This window comes from Gracilinanus agilis, chromosome 2, assembly GCF_016433145.1.
Source record: "Gracilinanus agilis isolate LMUSP501 chromosome 2, AgileGrace, whole genome shotgun sequence".
In the NCBI taxonomy this organism is placed as follows: Eukaryota; Metazoa; Chordata; class Mammalia; order Didelphimorphia; family Didelphidae; genus Gracilinanus; species Gracilinanus agilis.
The window spans coordinates 620,206,547-620,224,209 of record NC_058131.1 but is presented as its reverse complement, the minus strand read 5'-3'; the positions used below and the strand labels follow the sequence as shown (position 1 = coordinate 620,224,209).

General features: G+C 39.8%; 1 protein-coding gene across 1 annotated transcript in view; it reads left to right on the top strand.

The window, feature by feature from the left end:
• The window catches only part of XPNPEP1 (X-prolyl aminopeptidase 1), a 64,414-nt gene that overhangs the window by 25,538 nt on the left and 21,213 nt on the right, over window positions 1-17,663 (top strand). Inside the window, exons 4-10 of the mRNA XM_044665564.1 lie at window positions 500-563; window positions 1,615-1,719; window positions 4,634-4,726; window positions 5,182-5,325; window positions 9,248-9,343; window positions 11,186-11,267; window positions 11,729-11,939. Of these exons, the coding sequence (XP_044521499.1) occupies window positions 500-563; window positions 1,615-1,719; window positions 4,634-4,726; window positions 5,182-5,325; window positions 9,248-9,343; window positions 11,186-11,267; window positions 11,729-11,939 (795 nt within the window). The remainder of the gene's footprint in view (window positions 1-499; window positions 564-1,614; window positions 1,720-4,633; window positions 4,727-5,181; window positions 5,326-9,247; window positions 9,344-11,185; window positions 11,268-11,728; window positions 11,940-17,663) is intronic.

Below are 17,663 nucleotides of genomic sequence, written 5' to 3'. Positions count from 1 at the left end.
TCTCTCTCTCTCTCTCTCTCTCTCTCTCTCTCTCTCTCTCTCTCTCTCTCTCTCTCTCCAGTTATTTCAGTTCTGACAGACTCTTTGTGACCCCATTTGGTGTTTTCTTGGCAAAAGTACTGGAGTGGTTTGCCATTTCCTTCTCTGCCTCATTTTACAGATAAGAAAACTAAGGCAAACAGAATTAAATGGTTTGCCTCTAGTCATACAGCTAGTAAGTGTCTGAGGCTAGACTTGAAATCAAGAAGAGGAGTCTTTCTGACTCCAGATCTAGCTCTGTATTTATAGGACCATCTGCCACCTCTCACCCTTGACCTCATACATGCATATATATATATATTTTAAAAAATTGGATGGGTGGGGGGACGTCTTTCATGGTGTCTAGTAGTATAGTATTGTGCCTGTAGTTAATGTCCAATAAATATTAAATCAATTTCTTTTTATGTATTGCTCATGTGGTGGTTGTGCTCTCTAATTACTGACCTCTTTTATTTTCCAGAGTGAGTATATTGCCCCCTGTGACTGCAGGCGTGCTTTTGTATCTGGATTTGATGGCTCAGCTGGTATGTTATCACAAACTTCAATCTGTATATGTATGTATCTTTTTTTCCCCTTCCTGACAGTAATTGGGTCAGGTCTCAATGTACGTGTGTGTATGTGTGTGTGTGTGTGCATGTGCGTGCTTGAGCTCTTGTGTGTGCACTCACATCCATGCCTTGTTGCATGTGCACGCTTGAGCTCTTGTGTGTGCACTCACATCCATGCCTTGTTGCATTGGGGTTATGGACATCCAAATAGTTAAAATTGCAAGCCAGTGATTTAGACAGCCAGTCCTAATGGCCCTTTCCCTTACCAATTATCTCATTGTTTTCATTTCCAAATGTCTTCATTGGTTTGTTCATAATTATCAATCGTGCCTGATATTCTGCTGATGGCTTCAAGCCTGTTACACCCAGTGCAAGCTGGGAGCAGAGGTGAGAGAAGATTCTGCATCATGGCAAATGTGATTTCCCAGTACTCTTGATAGGACTGATTTAATCCTTCTTTGGGTCAGGTCAAATCCTCAGGAGGGGATTAAAAATTAGGGAACTGAGAGTTCTCTTAGAACAGGCATATGATAGAAGAAATGAATTGGTTTCTGTGATGTATCAGTGGGGACCAGTATTGTCTCTGATGTTTGAAAGGAACAGAAGCCTCAGGAATTTCAACCCAATCTTGTTTGGAGCTTTTGAGATTCCCTCCCACCCCCCACTCCCCCCTTTTCACTTTCAAAGGCCTTGGCTGGTCTTGAGAAATGAGTTCTTTTCTATGAGGCTGTTCCTTTGAGTGTTTGGCTCCATTGCCATTCTGTATGACCTCATGGTTCTATTTAAATTAAAAAAAAAGTTTAATGGCCCTGGATTAAATAAGTTTCAGCCACAAGCTTATTTCTGAGTCAGAATAGTAGCACCTGTGGGTATTTAGAGGAAATGGACTTCCTTTTTGTCACAAAATTGTACCTCTTTTGTAGTGATCAAGAAGCTCATCATGGCTGCATTTTGTTTGGGAATGGGTTTATTAAAAAAAAGAAATGCTATCTCTCTTCTCTTTGCTCTTCTCTCATCTCTGCCATAGGTACAGCCATTATTACAGAGCAGCACGCAGCCATGTGGACTGATGGACGTTACTTTCTCCAAGCTGCCAAGCAGATGGACAACAACTGGACCCTCATGAAGATGGGTGGGTAGAGGCTGCTGGATGCTTGCCTAGACCCAGCAGGAGGCGAGTGGACTGTCACTTTGTTGTCCCTGGGATGGCTGAAGTAGGAGGTTTATCATACAGGGTCACAAATATGGGAAATTCTTTCTAGACCCAAGTCTCAGAGTGACAGCAGACATTGTTCTTTGTAGCTTAATCTCTGATTACATTAAGATATTCTGTGATTAACCTGTTCCTTTCATCACATTATTTAGGATGCCATGCAAGGAGTTGTGAGGTGTACAGAGAGGTTCTCTGTCCTCATACGGTTCTATTTTTTTTTAATTAAAAATTTTCCCCCAGATTTCGTGTTGATACAGTTTTGCAGATAGTTTTTAATCATTATTTTCTGACATTTTGCAGTCCATTTTCTCTTCCTCCCTCCCATCCCTTCCACCTTCCCCAAGATGGCAGATAATATGATATAAGTTGTACAAGTATTATCGTACAATACACATTTCCATATTCATCATGTTGTGGAGCAATACACATATTGGTTACACTAGAGAAAAATTCATGGAGGAAATAAAGTGAAGAATGCTATGCTTCAGTTTGAATTGATTGTTCCTTCCATGGCAGTAGATAGTTTTTTTCATCATGAGTCCCTTGGACAGGAGTCAGCAATGTATGGCTCTCCAGCCATATCTGGCTCTTTTGAAGGCCAGATATGGCTCTTTCTGCAGGAGCTATAAAGTCAATTTTTTTTCAGGCACTGTTACAGGAGTGCACATTGTGAGCACTGCACGGCTTTCATGAAATTACATTTTAAAAAATGTGGCATTTATGGCTCTCATGGCCAAAAAGGTTGCTGACCCCTGCCCTTGGAGATGACCTAGATCCTTACCTTGTTAATAATAGTTAAGCCATTCACAGTTGATCATCATGTAGCATTGTCGTTATCCCCTGGTTCTGCTTACTTTACTTTGATTCATTTCGTATACATCTTTCCATATTTTTTGTGATCATCTTCTCATAGTGTTCTTAAAAGAGCTAAAACATAGCCAGTGTAACAATAGTATGAAAAGTGCTTTTAGAGAAATGCAAAATAAAACATTTTGTATATTCAGAGGCAGTAGAGATCACTCTCAGCTGGAAGCAACCAGAATTTAAGCATAGTATTAAAGGACAGGTAGAAGATATTAACTTTACGAGATTATGGTGGGGATGGAGTCCAGGCATTGATAATGGCTTGAAAAATGGTATAAGGGCTAGAAAGTGCTAGATGTTTGGGGGCATAAACTGGAAACTTAACTATTAAATGGGGGTACCAATAGTAGTATTGTGATGGTTTTCTTCAGTGTGAAGTAGAGATATGAGGTCCCCCAATGAGGGGAAGTAGGGTAGTTTTCTTTGTCAAGCAGTCATCTGTCATATACTTATTGAGGACTTCAGTTGGTATGTAGCCTTCTACTAGATATACAGGCCTAGGCTTAAGTCTTCTAGAACCTATCAACTGGCAGACCTTATGAGAATCATGGAATATCAGAAGCAGAGGTGTGATGTGCTGTTTCCCTTCTCTGCCTCAAGTAATGAATTCAAAGCCTATTTGATTTAACTGAGAACAAATCAGTGTTAGGGTTTGAAAGTTTTCCTTTGTCTCTCTGTGTACAGTTATATCTATTTTTACCAATGAGACCAGGGGAGTAGGAAGAGAGGATCACTCTTTAGCTATAGGATATGTGATGGTGGGGATTGAAAGTAGGAAAAGATGGGGAAAGTAAAATCCAGGAGTGCTTGATACTTCTTGTATCTTGTAATCTTCTGCTTCCTTTTGGGACCAAATCTCTGAGCTTTTAGGTGTTCTTACTCCTTTGAAGTGGGAACTGGCAGTAGTAACCATTCAGCAGTAGGGTTTAAAGGGACCTTCTTTCCTTCTTGCTCTTTGTTCTGTCAGTCCTTTCCTGGATTTGTTTGTGTAGGTAGAGCTGCGTAGGTTGGGCTTGGCTAGCCAATGAGGGTGAGTTCCCTCTAGGGCTTGCCCAAAAAAGAAATTTCTTGTCCACTATTTCTGGAAATCACATGATTTTCCCTAGTGAATTAAGAGAAACTTGGCTAATAAATGGCTTGGTGGTTTAAAAAAAGGAGGAGGAGGTGGAGAGCAAAGGAAAAAGCAGGAGATTGAGGCGTTAACCTTGAGGACACCAGGATTTTTTTTTTTAAAGAACTTTGGTACTTTATTTTTTACAGCTCATTCCTTAGAAATAAAAGTCTTTTTTTTTTTTTGCCACTTTCTGAGAGAAGTGCAAATCTCAGTAAGTTGTTAAGGGTGCTACTTGGGTTTAAATTATCTTGGTCATTAGAATAGTCTGCAGTAGTTTCTATGACTCTGCTGGCTTTTAAAACATTTCTCTGCTATTCAGGTCCTTGTATTATGTCTTTAAGGTGTAAAGCTTAGGCCTTGAGAATAGTTACCCTTAGCCCTTCTCTGTTCAGAATTTCTTTCAGAAAAGTAACTGTCCCCAGTTGTTAACACTCAGAAGTTTCTTGTCCTTTATGAAATAGGTTCCTGATGGATGTTCATCCTTTTTCAATGTAGAAGTTGATGAATTTCGATTGCTGAGATTGTGGGGTTACTAGTTATCCATATTCCTAAGGATTTCCCTTAGAATTAGGTTGGCATTTGCCAGGGAGAATGTCATGGGGGTAGGATTTATCATTTAACTGAATTCTCTTATGCTCCATTTCTATCTCAATGACTTCCTTTGGAGCCATCTCATGATCATCTTCTTTGATTTAATGAGGTTCAAATGTCCTAAAGCATTCCAATTATTCTTAGTGAGAGGATCCTTAATTAAGACCTTGCCATAGGGTCACCAGAGTCACCATTTAGTCTCCCTTTAGGTGAAAAGGACCATATTAGTTCCCTCTTGTGAATTATTTTTGTTTATCCTTCTAGGTCTGAAGGACACACCAACTCAGGAGGACTGGTTGGTGAGTGTACTTTCTGAAGGATCCAGGGTTGGTGTGGATCCTTCAATCATTCCATCAGGTTAGTCAATATGATCTGTTCTAGCCTGGATAATGAAATACTTGTTGGAATCTCAACTCCTTTCTAAGATGTTTTTTTAATAGAATTATAGGATCCTAAAACTGAAGGGGACCTTATAGGTCAGCTAATTGCTTTTCTCATTTTATAGCTATGGAATTGAGGTCTGGAGAGAAAGATTCATGACAAAAACTTGGTTCTTAATGATATCTCTATGCAGTAGTCTTTTGCCCATATCATATATAATGCTATGCAAAGACCAAAACAAAAAAAACCCAACTTTAATGGAAGAGGGCGGGTAGCATCCAACCCAGGCCATGTAGTTGGTTCCTTCTCTGTACCTGTATATCTTGTTTTAGATAGAGTGGAAGAAGAACTCACTGGGGATAACTTTGGAATGGAATTTTGTATGCCTTTGCTCTAATTTGTTTTCATGATTGTACTGTTGGTTTCCTTAGATCAATGGAAAAAGATGGCTAAGGTCCTGAGATGTGCAGGTCACCATCTCGTCCCTGTCAAAGAGAATCTTGTTGACAAGATCTGGACAGATCGTCCCCAGCGCCCCTGCAAACCTCTTCTAACCCTGGACCTGAATTATACAGGTTAGTGCTTGGATTTTCCTATTTCACATTTTCCCCTCTCCCATCATCTTTATTAAAGTCCTCCGAATCAAGTCTGAGCTGACGTGAGATTTTCCTCTCTCCTGGCATGATGTGGCATTTGATTAAAGTAATGGTCTCATTCAGCTTGTAATGCCACTTAATGAGGGTTAGTTTATTCCTACAAAACTCTTTTCAATAGCTCTTTTATTCCTTGTTGTTCTGAAGGCAATGTTCTTTAGTTCTGAGTTGCTAACAGTTGCCCCTCTAATTTATTTACTCTTGGGAGCAGAGCTGAATTTTCCCTGCCCCTTTTAAAGTGGCATTTGCTTACTTGCTGTTTTTCAAGCTTTTAAATTTTAGATTGTGAGATGGAGAACCCTGTGTGCATGTGTGTATAGTAGGGGATGGGGCACGGGGTGGTGGGGAGATGAGGGGTTTGGGGGAGAGGGGCAGGAGAAAGTAGTCTTTACAGCCAGCCAGTAGTGGTAACCATAGGTTGTATGTGATGAATTTGTAGGTAAAGTTTAGATATCAGATTGCACAAAGGGAGTGAGATTCAAGCTGCAGGGGAGGGAATTTTAGCTATAAAATTTAAAGGGATGGGGCTGCTTGTGGAATTTAGGCAAACTGCCCAGGAGGGGTCTTGGGAAGATAGTATGGAAGAACAGTCTCTTGGCTAGTGTTTTAAAAAGCATTCCAGAGGTGATCTTCAAAGTATCCCTTTGTAGGGGAGGTAGAAACCCCTGCCTTCTTCTGCCCTTCACCCTTGGAGGGCATTATAAGTGTCTTCCTTAGGCACTTGCTGTACAAGTCCAGTGACATAAGGTTAGGTTGACATTTCCTCCCTGCATGTTTTGAATTTTTTTCTGAAGCCTTGGCTTCATCAGTGGTCTTGCTGCTTAGGGGAGGGAGAGGGGGTAATAGCAAGCTTTGTTTACCAAATGAAAAACACCAAACTTATTGGCAAGTCGTAACAGATGCCAGGAATTGACCTTCCTTTCAGAACTGTCAGATGCCCCAAATCCCAATGTTAGTGACTTGTAGGAAACTTCTTGCATTGGAAGGGAATCTTTTAGGGAGTTGTTATTGTTTTGCCGCAGCTAATCCTGTAATGTCTTACTGTGTATTTGACTAATAGGAACATATATGATTTTAAAAGAATAGTTCACCAGAAATGAACCGTAGTTACTCATCAACTTCTTCCTCAAACTGTTGCTCTCTATCTCTCTCTTTTTCACAGCCAAATTCCCAAAGAAAACAGCCTCCTCTCTTTGCCTCTACTTCTTCTCCTCTTCTTAACCCTCTGTAGTCTGGCTTCTAAGCTCATTTCTTATTTTAAACTCTTCTCTCCAAAGTTACCACTTTTCTCCTAATTGCCACACATATGGCCTTTTTCTAGACCTCAACCTTCTTGACTTTTCTCTGGCACTTGACATTGCAGACCATTCTCTCCTCCTGGGTTGTCTTTCTCCTCTAGGTTTTCAGAATATACTGTTTCCTCTTCTCCTCCTAATCAGTCTGACTATTCCTCAGGTTCTTTGGTGGTTCTTCATCATTATTACACCTCCTAAATAGCTGTATACCCCTAGCCTTCTGTACTGGGACCTCTTTTTTCCTCTGTTATCCCATCAGTTTTTATGGAATCTAATAGCACTTTAAGTAAATAATTCCTAGATCTATTATACACCCTTAGTCTCTCCTGAGCTCCAGTATTACATCTCTAACTGGCTATTGGACATTTCTAACTGGATGTCCTGTAGACATTTCAAATTTAATATATCAGAAAACCAAACTCAATATCCTTCTTTCTTGGACTCTTCCCCTTCCAAATTTCCCTATATCCTGTGAAGTACCACTAAATCTTCCAGTCACTCATGTTCTTAATTTGAGCCATTGTAAACTCTTGATTCCCCCATCCTTCCACATGTCTAATCAGTTACATCTAGTTTCTACCTTTATATTTTTTGTTTCCATTTTCTTTTTCTCAAATGCTGATGCCTATTTCATGTCCTTTTGAGATAGTCTCCTACTTGGGCTTCCTGCATCTGTTCTTTCCCTTCTTCAATCCTTCCACATTGCTGTTGAGGTGATTTTTTTTTCTAAAGTAAAATCCTGACCATGTCATTTTCTCTACTCATTGAACTTCATTGGTTCTCTATTATCTCCAGAGGTTTTCATTTTCCTCATTTGGAGGCCTTAGTTTTCTTATTTGAAAATAAAGTGTTTGGATTATATATCTTTTAAGACCTCTTTCTAATTATGAAATCAAGGCTCCTGTGGTCCCTTGGGTAAAGATGATCATAGCTGCTGTGTATGTCATATTTAAGTAAGGGTTATTTTATCCCTCTCCTCTCTCTGTGTATATCATCCCTACTTTGGTTTCCTAGTTGGGCAGTAAACACTTATTAAACACTCTGTGCCAGGTATTGTTCTTTAGAGCTGCAGATACAACAAAAGGTGAAAGGTAATTGCAGCCCTTGAAGAGCTCATATTCTATTGGGGGAGATAAAGTATCATTAGGATTTCATTGATCCAGAGGTAGGAGGGCCTTCAGGGGATATCTTGTCCAACCTTCTTATTTTATAGATGAGGAAAATGAGGCACATTGAGGCTAATTGACTTGTCTAAGGTAAAATACATAGAAATTAGAGTTGAGATTTAAGCTCAGGTCCACTGGCTAAAAAGCTACTATTCTTTCCTGAGTGGTGCTATTGCCTCACTACAGTTGTATATGAGGCCTTTCATTTTTTTTCTAGCCTAATACATTTAAAAAAATTTAAATTTTATTTTTATTATCATGCAAAACATACTTCAACATTGGCTATTATTGTAAGAGCACACTAATACAAAACCATAACTCAAAAATAAAACCATAAATACACTGATGTGAAAGACAACTCTAACAGTTCTTTCTCTGGAGGTGGATTGCATCCCCTGTCATAAGTCTTTCAGGTATGTCCCAGATCATTGCATTGCTGAGAGAAGCCAAGTTTTCACAGTTGATCATTGTACAATACTGCTGTAACTGTGTGTAATGGTCTCCCAGTTCTTCTTATTTCACTCTGTATCAGTTTATGTAGATCTTTCTAGGTTTTTCTTAAATAATCTTGCTTATCATTTCTTATAGCACAATAGTATTTCATCAGCAACATGTACCATAATTTGTTCAGCCATCCTCCAATTGATGGACATCCCCTCAATCTTCAATTCTTTTTTATCACAAAAAGCACTGCTATCAATATTTTTGTACAAGTAGGGCCTTCCCCCTTTTTAATGATCTCTTTGGGATACACACTCAGTGGTGGTATTACAGGATCAAAGCCTTTGCAGTTTTATAGCCCTTTGAGGGGCCCTTCATTTTTAAGGCTCAGCTATTTTAAGTGATGCCCAAGGCCAAACAGTAGGTTTTAAAGCCATGTCTTCTGACTCTAGCTCCACCATACCTCTATTGCCCTTCCTTCATAAAACCAGTGACTTCTGCTTAAGAGAGGCCTACAATGTGTTATCATTAGTAGCAGTCTCAAGGGATCAGAGACTATTAGAGGTAGATAGGACCTGGAGTTGTCATCTGACCTTCAAGACTTCCAGATATTTCCCCCATTTTATGGATGTGTAGGTGAGTATCATAGAATTTAGGCGTTTTATTCAAGATTGTACAGCTAGTTAGTAATGGAAAGGAAATGAAATGACTAGAATTCATGTATCCTTCTTTCTTGGGCAAAAAAAAAATCCAATTCATCAAAATTCAGATTTTGCTAGATGTTGGTGGAGTTGTGAAGATTCAATATGTCTCCCTTTGTGCCCCCATGGAATTTATAATCTAGTAGATTGTATTGGTCTATGGCAGTACTTCTGCTATGAGATGATTTCCTGGAAGAATGGATCTTAAGTCTAGGGCAGCAACTGCCTTTGTTTGTTTTAGGTATAGCCTGGAAGGATAAGGTTGCTGACCTTCGATTGAAAATGGTGGAGAGAAAAGTGGTGTGGTTTGTGGTCACCGCCCTGGACGAGATAGCATGTGAGTACTCTGATTTCGCTGTTGGGGTATCTCTGATATCATTGTAGGTTCCCTAGTTTCTCTTTAAGGCTCACATCATTTTACTTACTGAGAGGCTGTGGAATGAAGAGTGATTTAGTTACAGTACCAAATGCATACAAGAGATGTCTATAAAGATTGGAGAGTAGGGGAGACCTGAGAGAATTTAGCCATTTGAAGGATTAATATTACAACTCAGAGATGAAGAATAACCAGGTGAATGATACCTACTACTAGTAAACACACATTAAAAACTGCTTGGATGAAGGGTCCAAAGATGAAAAAGTATAGCTTAAGTAGCCTAAATCATTCTCCATCTTCTCTGTAGGCCACATTAAACCATCCCTCTCCTGTGTAAAGGCAGTTATTTCCTCCACAGGAAATAGAGATCTCTGACTGAATATATAAGTTGTAATAGGAATTTGTCAGTTTTCATTTCTGAAGTGGCCTGTGCCTGATCTTGGAGTCTGCTCTTGCTGAAACTTAGGTTGTGACTTGGAGGGATTTCATAAGGTACATTTGCTTTCTTTCTGGCTCTCTGCCAAATGGGAGGATACCTTACTTTTTATCTTTGTCTCAAGAGAAATTCTCCTTTCATCTCTGGAACACACATATATGTTTTCCATCCTCTACAGTTAAGAGGTTCTTACAAAATTGCTAGCCTAGTGAGAGTACTGTTTGAATAATGGTGAAAATTGTAAAAAGAAGTCAAGAGAAACTTCCTAGTAACTAGAGCCTTCTCCAAGTGGAATGGGCTGCCTACATAGAGGCTAGATTCCTTCTCCTTGGTAATCTTCAAGCAAAGGCTGCATGGCCACTTGTTGGGTATGTTATAGCTGCTCCGGTCAGTTTATGGCTCAGGATATCCTCCAATTATTGACTTCTTTAATTCTCTGAGATGGAACTGATATACAAAGCGAAGTTACCACAGGATCATCATTTCATATATCGAGAGCTGGAAGGGACCTCAAAGGTCATTTAGTCCAGGCTCCTCATATTCTAGGAGTCTGAAGCTGTAGAGTGGAAGGGGACCTTGGAGAACATCTCTTCCATGCTCTTCATTTTATAAAAGAAGAAACTGAGGCTCAAAGTGACCTCCCTGGAGAAGTGGAAGGCAGGGCAGGAGAGCAGACTCTTGCTAGTAGTCAGTGCCATGACAGGCTCCTGGAGGGCACTTCTTGGTTCTAGTTCCATTTATATGCTTCAATAGTGACTCACTGTTTTCAGGGAAGCACTTCTAATTAGGACTTATTGAAACTTACAGGAAGGCCCTTATTTGGCTTCACTTGTGAGTAGCTTTGTTTCCCTGTTGTCCTCAGAGGTTGTCTATGGCCTCGTTGCACCAAGCTGGAGCCTTTCTCCCTATGACTTCACCCTTCTGCTAGTGGGAGAAAACTCCTATCCTACCTCATTGTGGGGATTTCTTGGTTAGTTTTGTGATATGAGCCTGGGTAGCAAAGAAAGGAGCTTGGGGCGAGGGTACCACCAAGCAGAGCAAGGGAGGAAGTTAGTCATTATAGCTGTCTTTGTTCTTCAGGCATTTGGCAGGGTTTCCTTACCAGTGCTCCATCCCTCTCTCCCCTGAAACCTGTGAACTTTCTGGCCTGAGACACAATACGGGCGCCATCGTGTGGTAAAAACAAAGCCTCTATGTATCACAATGGGTTGACAGAATATATAGGCAGTTAGCTCTTGACCTGTGCATTTATTTTTCTGTGGACTTTGACTGCCAGTCCCTGAGGCCTTTTCTCTTCCCAGTACCTGGCACTGGCTTCGGAGCTCATGCTAGGTAAGTAATGGGGGGCCCTCTGTTTTATTTTCCAGGGCTGTTCAATCTCCGAGGATCAGACGTGGAGCACAACCCAGTATTTTTTTCCTATGCTATCATAGGAATAGACACAATCAGGTGAATACAGCAAATGGCTACTCACTTTTCTTTCCTGTTTTCCTCCTGGACCTGCCCTTCCTGCCTCCCTGTTTGCTTTAGCGCTCGATCTTATAAACACTGCCTAGGGACATGCTAAATATGGCCAGGTAAAATGGTCAGAATTCTTCTTCTCTGAGGAGTTGGATTACCTGGCTCCACTCTCCATGTCACTCTCTCCCTGCTAGCCACACTCGAACTCTGGCTGCTGCCTATTTGGGATGGCTTCCTTCTGCTGCCCCAGGCTGTATAAAACCATCTGTGGCTTCACTCTGATTGTCAAGAAGATAAAGTCTCTTAAACCATAAACAGTAATAAGGTCACAAGGAGGTGGTATATTATACTCTTTGACTGTGCTCTGTTTGCTCATGGATGTTTTCTTTTCTTCCTCTCCTTCTTTCCCTATGTCCCTCTTTCCATCTCCCGGCCCCACCTCTCCTCAGGCTTTTTATTGATGGAGAACGCACCAAAGCACCTGATGTGAAGGAACATTTACTGTTCAACTCCAGCCTGGCAGATGAATTCAAAGTTCAGGTGCTTCCTTACAACTCCATTTTGACTGAGCTCAAGGATATCTGCTCTGACCTTTCCCCAAAGGACAAGGTGTGGGTCAGTGACAAAGCCAGCTATGCTGTGAGTGAAGCCATTCCCAAGGTAGGTGTGATTTGCTTCCAGGCTGGGATCTATCCAAGTTAAACCACTGTGCTCAGGTTACTGATTTCCAATAGTTTCTACTGGAGCTGAGGAGGCAGTGAGCCCCATTGTCCTTTTCCTGCTACGGTCCAGTCATCAGTTTCTTTGGAGACTGTTCTCAGATCAGAATGGTGGTTTTTCTAGAAACAAATTAGATTCAGAGAAAAAAGTGTGTGTGTGTGTGTGTGTGTGTGTGTGTGTGTGTGTGTGTGTGTGTGTGTGTGTGAACTTAGAAGTCTGCGCATGTAACAATCTCCTTCCTCACCTCTCCACCCCCCAGCGCCCCACAAGAGCTCGTGTGTAGGGATAGAGAAATGCTACAAACACTGCAATGACAATAGGGCAAAAGATTCACTTGCAAAACCATACCTTTTTCTTTGAAAAGGACCAGGTCCAGAGTAGGGATGTGCCAGGTCCCTATTATCTGAATGACTGTAGGAGAAGATGTAGGAGTGTGCTGTTTATAGGCTAAGTTGGCAGAATAATAGAACCTGAGTGGTGAGTGAATTCTGCATGTTAGGTTGAGGCTCATTCATTGGATCCTCAGCTAGAAGAGATATTGCAATATCTGTCCTACTAATTAGAAAGGTATTGGGATAGTCTAGGCAAAAATGGTGAAGGTCTTTAATGAGAGTCGTTATGAATGAGGAATAAAGATGGATGAGAGAAATCTAGCAGAGGCTGAATGGACAAAACTTGGCAACTAGTTGGATGCAGAGGAATGAAAGAATAAGAAGTGATGATGATTCCAACTTTGCAAACCTAGGTGAATGGAAGGACCAGAAGGAGAGAATAGAGAAGTTAGGAAGAGGAATGAGTTTAGAGGAATTCTATTTAGGACATAATAAGTTTGAGATTCCTATGGGACATCTAGGACTGGTCCAGCTGGTAATTGTTAATGAAAGAGATAGAGAGAGAGAGAGAGAGGGATGGATGGATGAGAGCCAACTGAATGAATGGTCACTTAGTAATCATCTGCATAGAGATGCTAATTGAGACTTTGAAGGATGACAAAGTTACTGAGAGAGCCCAGAAAGAGAAGAGAAGGGAGTCTGGGATAGATCCCTGAGAATACCCACCCAAAGGGGATGAGACTTGGGTGATGATCCTGCAAAGGAGATTGAGGAGATCAGGCACATAGGAAGGAAACCACAGAGCAGTATCATAAAAACCCAACAAGGGGAGACTATACAGGAATGGGGTGATCAATACTCTCAAATTTTGAAGAGGCCTAAAAGGATGAAGAATAGGAAAAGGGCATTTAGATTGATGAGTAAAAAGGATCATTGGAGACTCAGATGCAGAAGAAGGAGGAAGCCAGATTACAAAGGGTCAAGAATTGAGTGAGAATGAGAAAGTAGAGGGCACCAAAAAAAAGGTGCAGGTTTTTTTCTCTAGGACTTTGGCTGTGAAAAGGAGGAAAGGGAAAGCTGGGTAGCTCAGTGGATTGAGAGCCAGGCATAGAGACGGGAAGTCCTAGGTTCAAATCTGGCCTCAGACACTTCCTAGCTGTGTGACCCTGGGCAAGTCACTTGACCCCCCCATTGCCTACCCTTACCACTCTTCTGCCTTGGAGCCAATACACAGTATTGAGTCCAAGACAGAGGGTGAGGGTTTAAAAAAAAAAAGGGAGGAAAGATAACAGACAACAATTAGAGGATGATGATAGGATCAAATCAATTTTTTAAGGGTGGGAGAAGTTGGGCATGTTTGAAAGTATAGGGAAAGGCATCCCTGTATAAAGAAGGTTGAAAATTGGATCAAGCAAAGAAATTGAGAAATTGGATTTCTTCATCCTCTGAGATTGGAGCAAAAGGGGGAGGGTGTGGAATGAGACTGAGTTGATTCATAATGAAGGATTGGGAGGAGAGACAGCTAACAAAGGATGACTTCAGTTTATTTTCAGTGAAGTTTGAGACCAGATTCTTTGCTGAAAGGAGCAGTAATGGTATTTTCAGAAGATATTTGGAATTGGTCACTGTGGAAAGTTCAATAGAGAGTTTATCAGGAAAAAGGACTGGAATGGAGCAATTGAAGGTTCAGATGAGAGTGAAAACATAACTTTGCAATGATGATTCTATTTCCTCTATTAGTGGTTAGTAGCTTAGAAGCAGGAGTGGGAAAGATGTAAGGAAAGAAATTCAGGGCTGAGGTTTGGAGAGGGATGAGAGGTAATAGGATAATGAGGTAGGGAATTCAAGGGCTCAGAATATAAGCAATGTGATATAGTGGAAGGGAGGAAATTTGGGAAAGTACTTTAGCTGCTTAAACTTATGGGTTTTTTCTTTAAAAAAAATTTTTTTTTATTGTGGCATGTGTTCTGCCTTTGATCCCTTTTGTGACTATTAGATTATTTTTTTCCTGTTGTAATAGTGACACCTACTGTGCTAACTAAATATCTTAATCTACTCTAATGTGTAAGACTCTCCTCTTGAACCTAATTTCTTTTTGGTGAAAATAAAAAGAATAATGATTCAGATTTAATGATGTCAGTTAAAGGGTTGTTTTTTTTTTTTTTTTTTTAACAGAGGTAATTCTCTGTCCTGCTTGGGTAAGAAGTGGTGCTGGCTTGCTCCACTTCGGGATGTGAGACAGATAATTCCTTCAGGTTTATATAGCATTTTGGAAAATTAAAAGAAGTATAATGGTTTTGGTGGAAGGTATAATGAACTGACATTTGAGAGATTTGGTTCTTGTTGTGTTACTTTGGGTAAGCCCTCAAAATGAGGGTGTAGAACTAGGTGATTTTTGGAGACCCTGACGTCTTTGAAGAGCTAACATTCTGTGATTATGATTTGCTTTGAACAATGTCAAAGTGGATTTTTAATTCTTTTCATAAATTTACATAGATCTAATTTTTTATTCCCCCCCCCCCAGATTATAATGTTCTGTTTTAAATAATCAAATATCTGACGGGTTCACCAATTATAGTGCCATTCCTGGGAAAGAAAGGGAATGCAATAGGTGACCTTGCTGGCAAATCCCATCAACACAGGGCTCCTGAGACTGGGGAGAGCATTCTGTTCTGTGCAGTAATATAAAGTACTAGTACTAGCATACTAATAGAGAAATTACCATTAAATGTGGTCTTTCATTGAATTGATCAACAATTGTTTTCACGATATTCTTTTGGGTTAGCTAAACTATTAGTCTAGATGTTCACTGTCTCCGTCTGGAAGCCATGATTATCAATAGCTCTATGTGAAGGCATGAGGAATCCAACCGCACTCCCTTCCTGGGCCTCAGGTGTCCCCAACCCCCAGTTTCAATTTCCCTTTCAACACCCCCTCGTAGTTCTCACCTCCTGACAGTACTCACCCTGTAATATTCCTAGAACCATGGAATCAAAATTTCAAAATTGGATGGGACTTTAAAGACTAAGTCATAAAATGAATTAGTAGCAGGAAACCAGGTATCTTGTATACCCAATAAATGTTCTCACTAGCTACATTGACCACTAATCCTCTGTGTCCAGCCCTCCTATATAAGCCCTAGGCATTTGTTCCCCATCTCTAGTTCAGTGGCCTAGATAAACTATTAGCAACCAGAAATCTAGCATAATGCTGTGTTAGGGTAAATAACCTCCTCCCTCTCTGCCTCTAATGGAATGTAAACTCCTTCAGAGTGAAGACTATTACATTTTTTTTCCTTGTAGTTATATTCCCAGTGCTTAGCACAGTGCCTGGCACATGTAGGTATTTATGAGCCTTTTGATAGATCATTTAAAGAAGGATTGAGTTGAGATATTTTCAGAATTGGAAGTGACCTTATCAACCATCTAGTTCAAACCATATGTCAAAAAGAATTCCCACCATAACATACTTAATTAGGTTTCATCCAGGTTTAATTAAATAACTTCACTGAGATGGAATTGTCTCTCTCCTGAGGAAGCCCATTTTGCTTCAGATAGCTCTGGTTGTTTCAAAGATTTTCTTTATTAACATCAAGCCTAAATCTGCTTTTTTGTGATTGCCACCATCTCTAGTTTGCATTCAGAGACTGAGGAGAATAAATCTGCTCCTGATTCCACATGCCAGTTTTTTAAGATTTGAAGGCAATTACCATGTTTCCCCTTAGCCTACTTTTCTCTAGGCTAAACATCCTCAGTTCCTTTACTGTTTATTTCATAGAAGGGCTCAAGGCCCTTCACCATTTTAATTGTATGTAATCTCTAGCTTTTTAAAGACCTTCTTAAATAGTGGCACCCAGAACTGAACCCAGGAGTGCAGGCATGGTTTGGCCAAGTCAAAGTGTAGAGGAACCATCACCTCCTTATTCCTCCTAGAAGTTATGCTCTCACTACAGCTCAAGATCTTAAAAAAAATTTTTTTTCTGAAAATTTTTCTGAATATATCCCTCCTCCTTCTCCCTATCTCCAGCAAGCCATCTCTTTTAACAAGGATTTTAAAAGAAAGAGAAAAAAAGTTTTGTTCCTTTTTTGTTTTATTTTGATTTGTCTTTATTAGTTCTGAATTTTTGCAGTACACTAAGATACCAGATTTTTTTCAGTTGAAATGCTATCTGGCTCAGTGCTTATCTCTCCTGTTTTCTGAATGTTGATTTTGTAAATCCAATCTTAATTTCCATTTATCCCCATTAAATTTCATTTTATTAGGTTTGGCCCTCTTTTATAGCTTGTCAAGACTTTTCTTTGAATCCTGTCATTCTGTGTATTAGTTCTCCCTCCTAGATTTGTTTGTCTGAAGATTTGAAAAGAATATGATCTGTGTTTTTATCCAAGTCATTGATAGACATGTTAACTACTTTCAGGCTTAAGGACTCTTGTTCACTTTACTGGAGACTCTTTTTCAATCTGACATCAAATTATCAGTGATTCTTCTAGGAGTCTGCCTATTCAGTGATTCTGGAATCCATCTGATCGTATGGGCATATAGGCCACCTTCTTCCATCCTTTCCGTAAGAGTCACTTGAGATATTTTGTCAAATGCTTTGCTAAATCCTATATTAACTATGTTAACACATTACCCTGATGTACCAGTTTTAACAGCTTTGCCAAAAAAGGGAAATGATTAGTCTGGCATGACCTGTTCTTGATAGAGCCATGTAAGCTCTTTTGGAATCACTGTTTCTTTTTCCGGATGCTTACTAATCATATCATTTTAGAATATCTAGATACACATATATACATCTATATATACATGCATTTTATTGCTATATAATGTTCATTTCTGAATATCCCTCCTCCTATCCTTTGTCTCTAGTAAACGATATCTTTTAACAAAGATTTTAAAAAGAAAGAGAAAAAAAGTTTAGCAAAACCAACCTATACATTGATGATGACTGACAACATATGCAACATTCTGCCATCAGTAGCCCTTCACCTCAGTAATAAAGGGGAAGGAGAGGTATATTTTCATAACTTTTATCCAGGGACTATCTTGATTATAATAATTGCACAATGTCCAGTTTCACTTTCTTTTATTTTTACATCATTGCTTTGTTTGTGTATGTTGTTTTCCTGATTGTACTTGTGTCAATCTATATCAATTTATGTTTTTCTATACTTTTCTAAATTCTTACTATTCACATATTTCTTGTGGTGTCGTAATATTCTGTTATATTCATGAATTACTATGTAGTTATGTAATTAGCTATTCCCCTCCCCAATCAGTGGATACTTATTTTGTTGGCTGCCAGTTTTTCTGCACATTCTCTCTCTCTCTC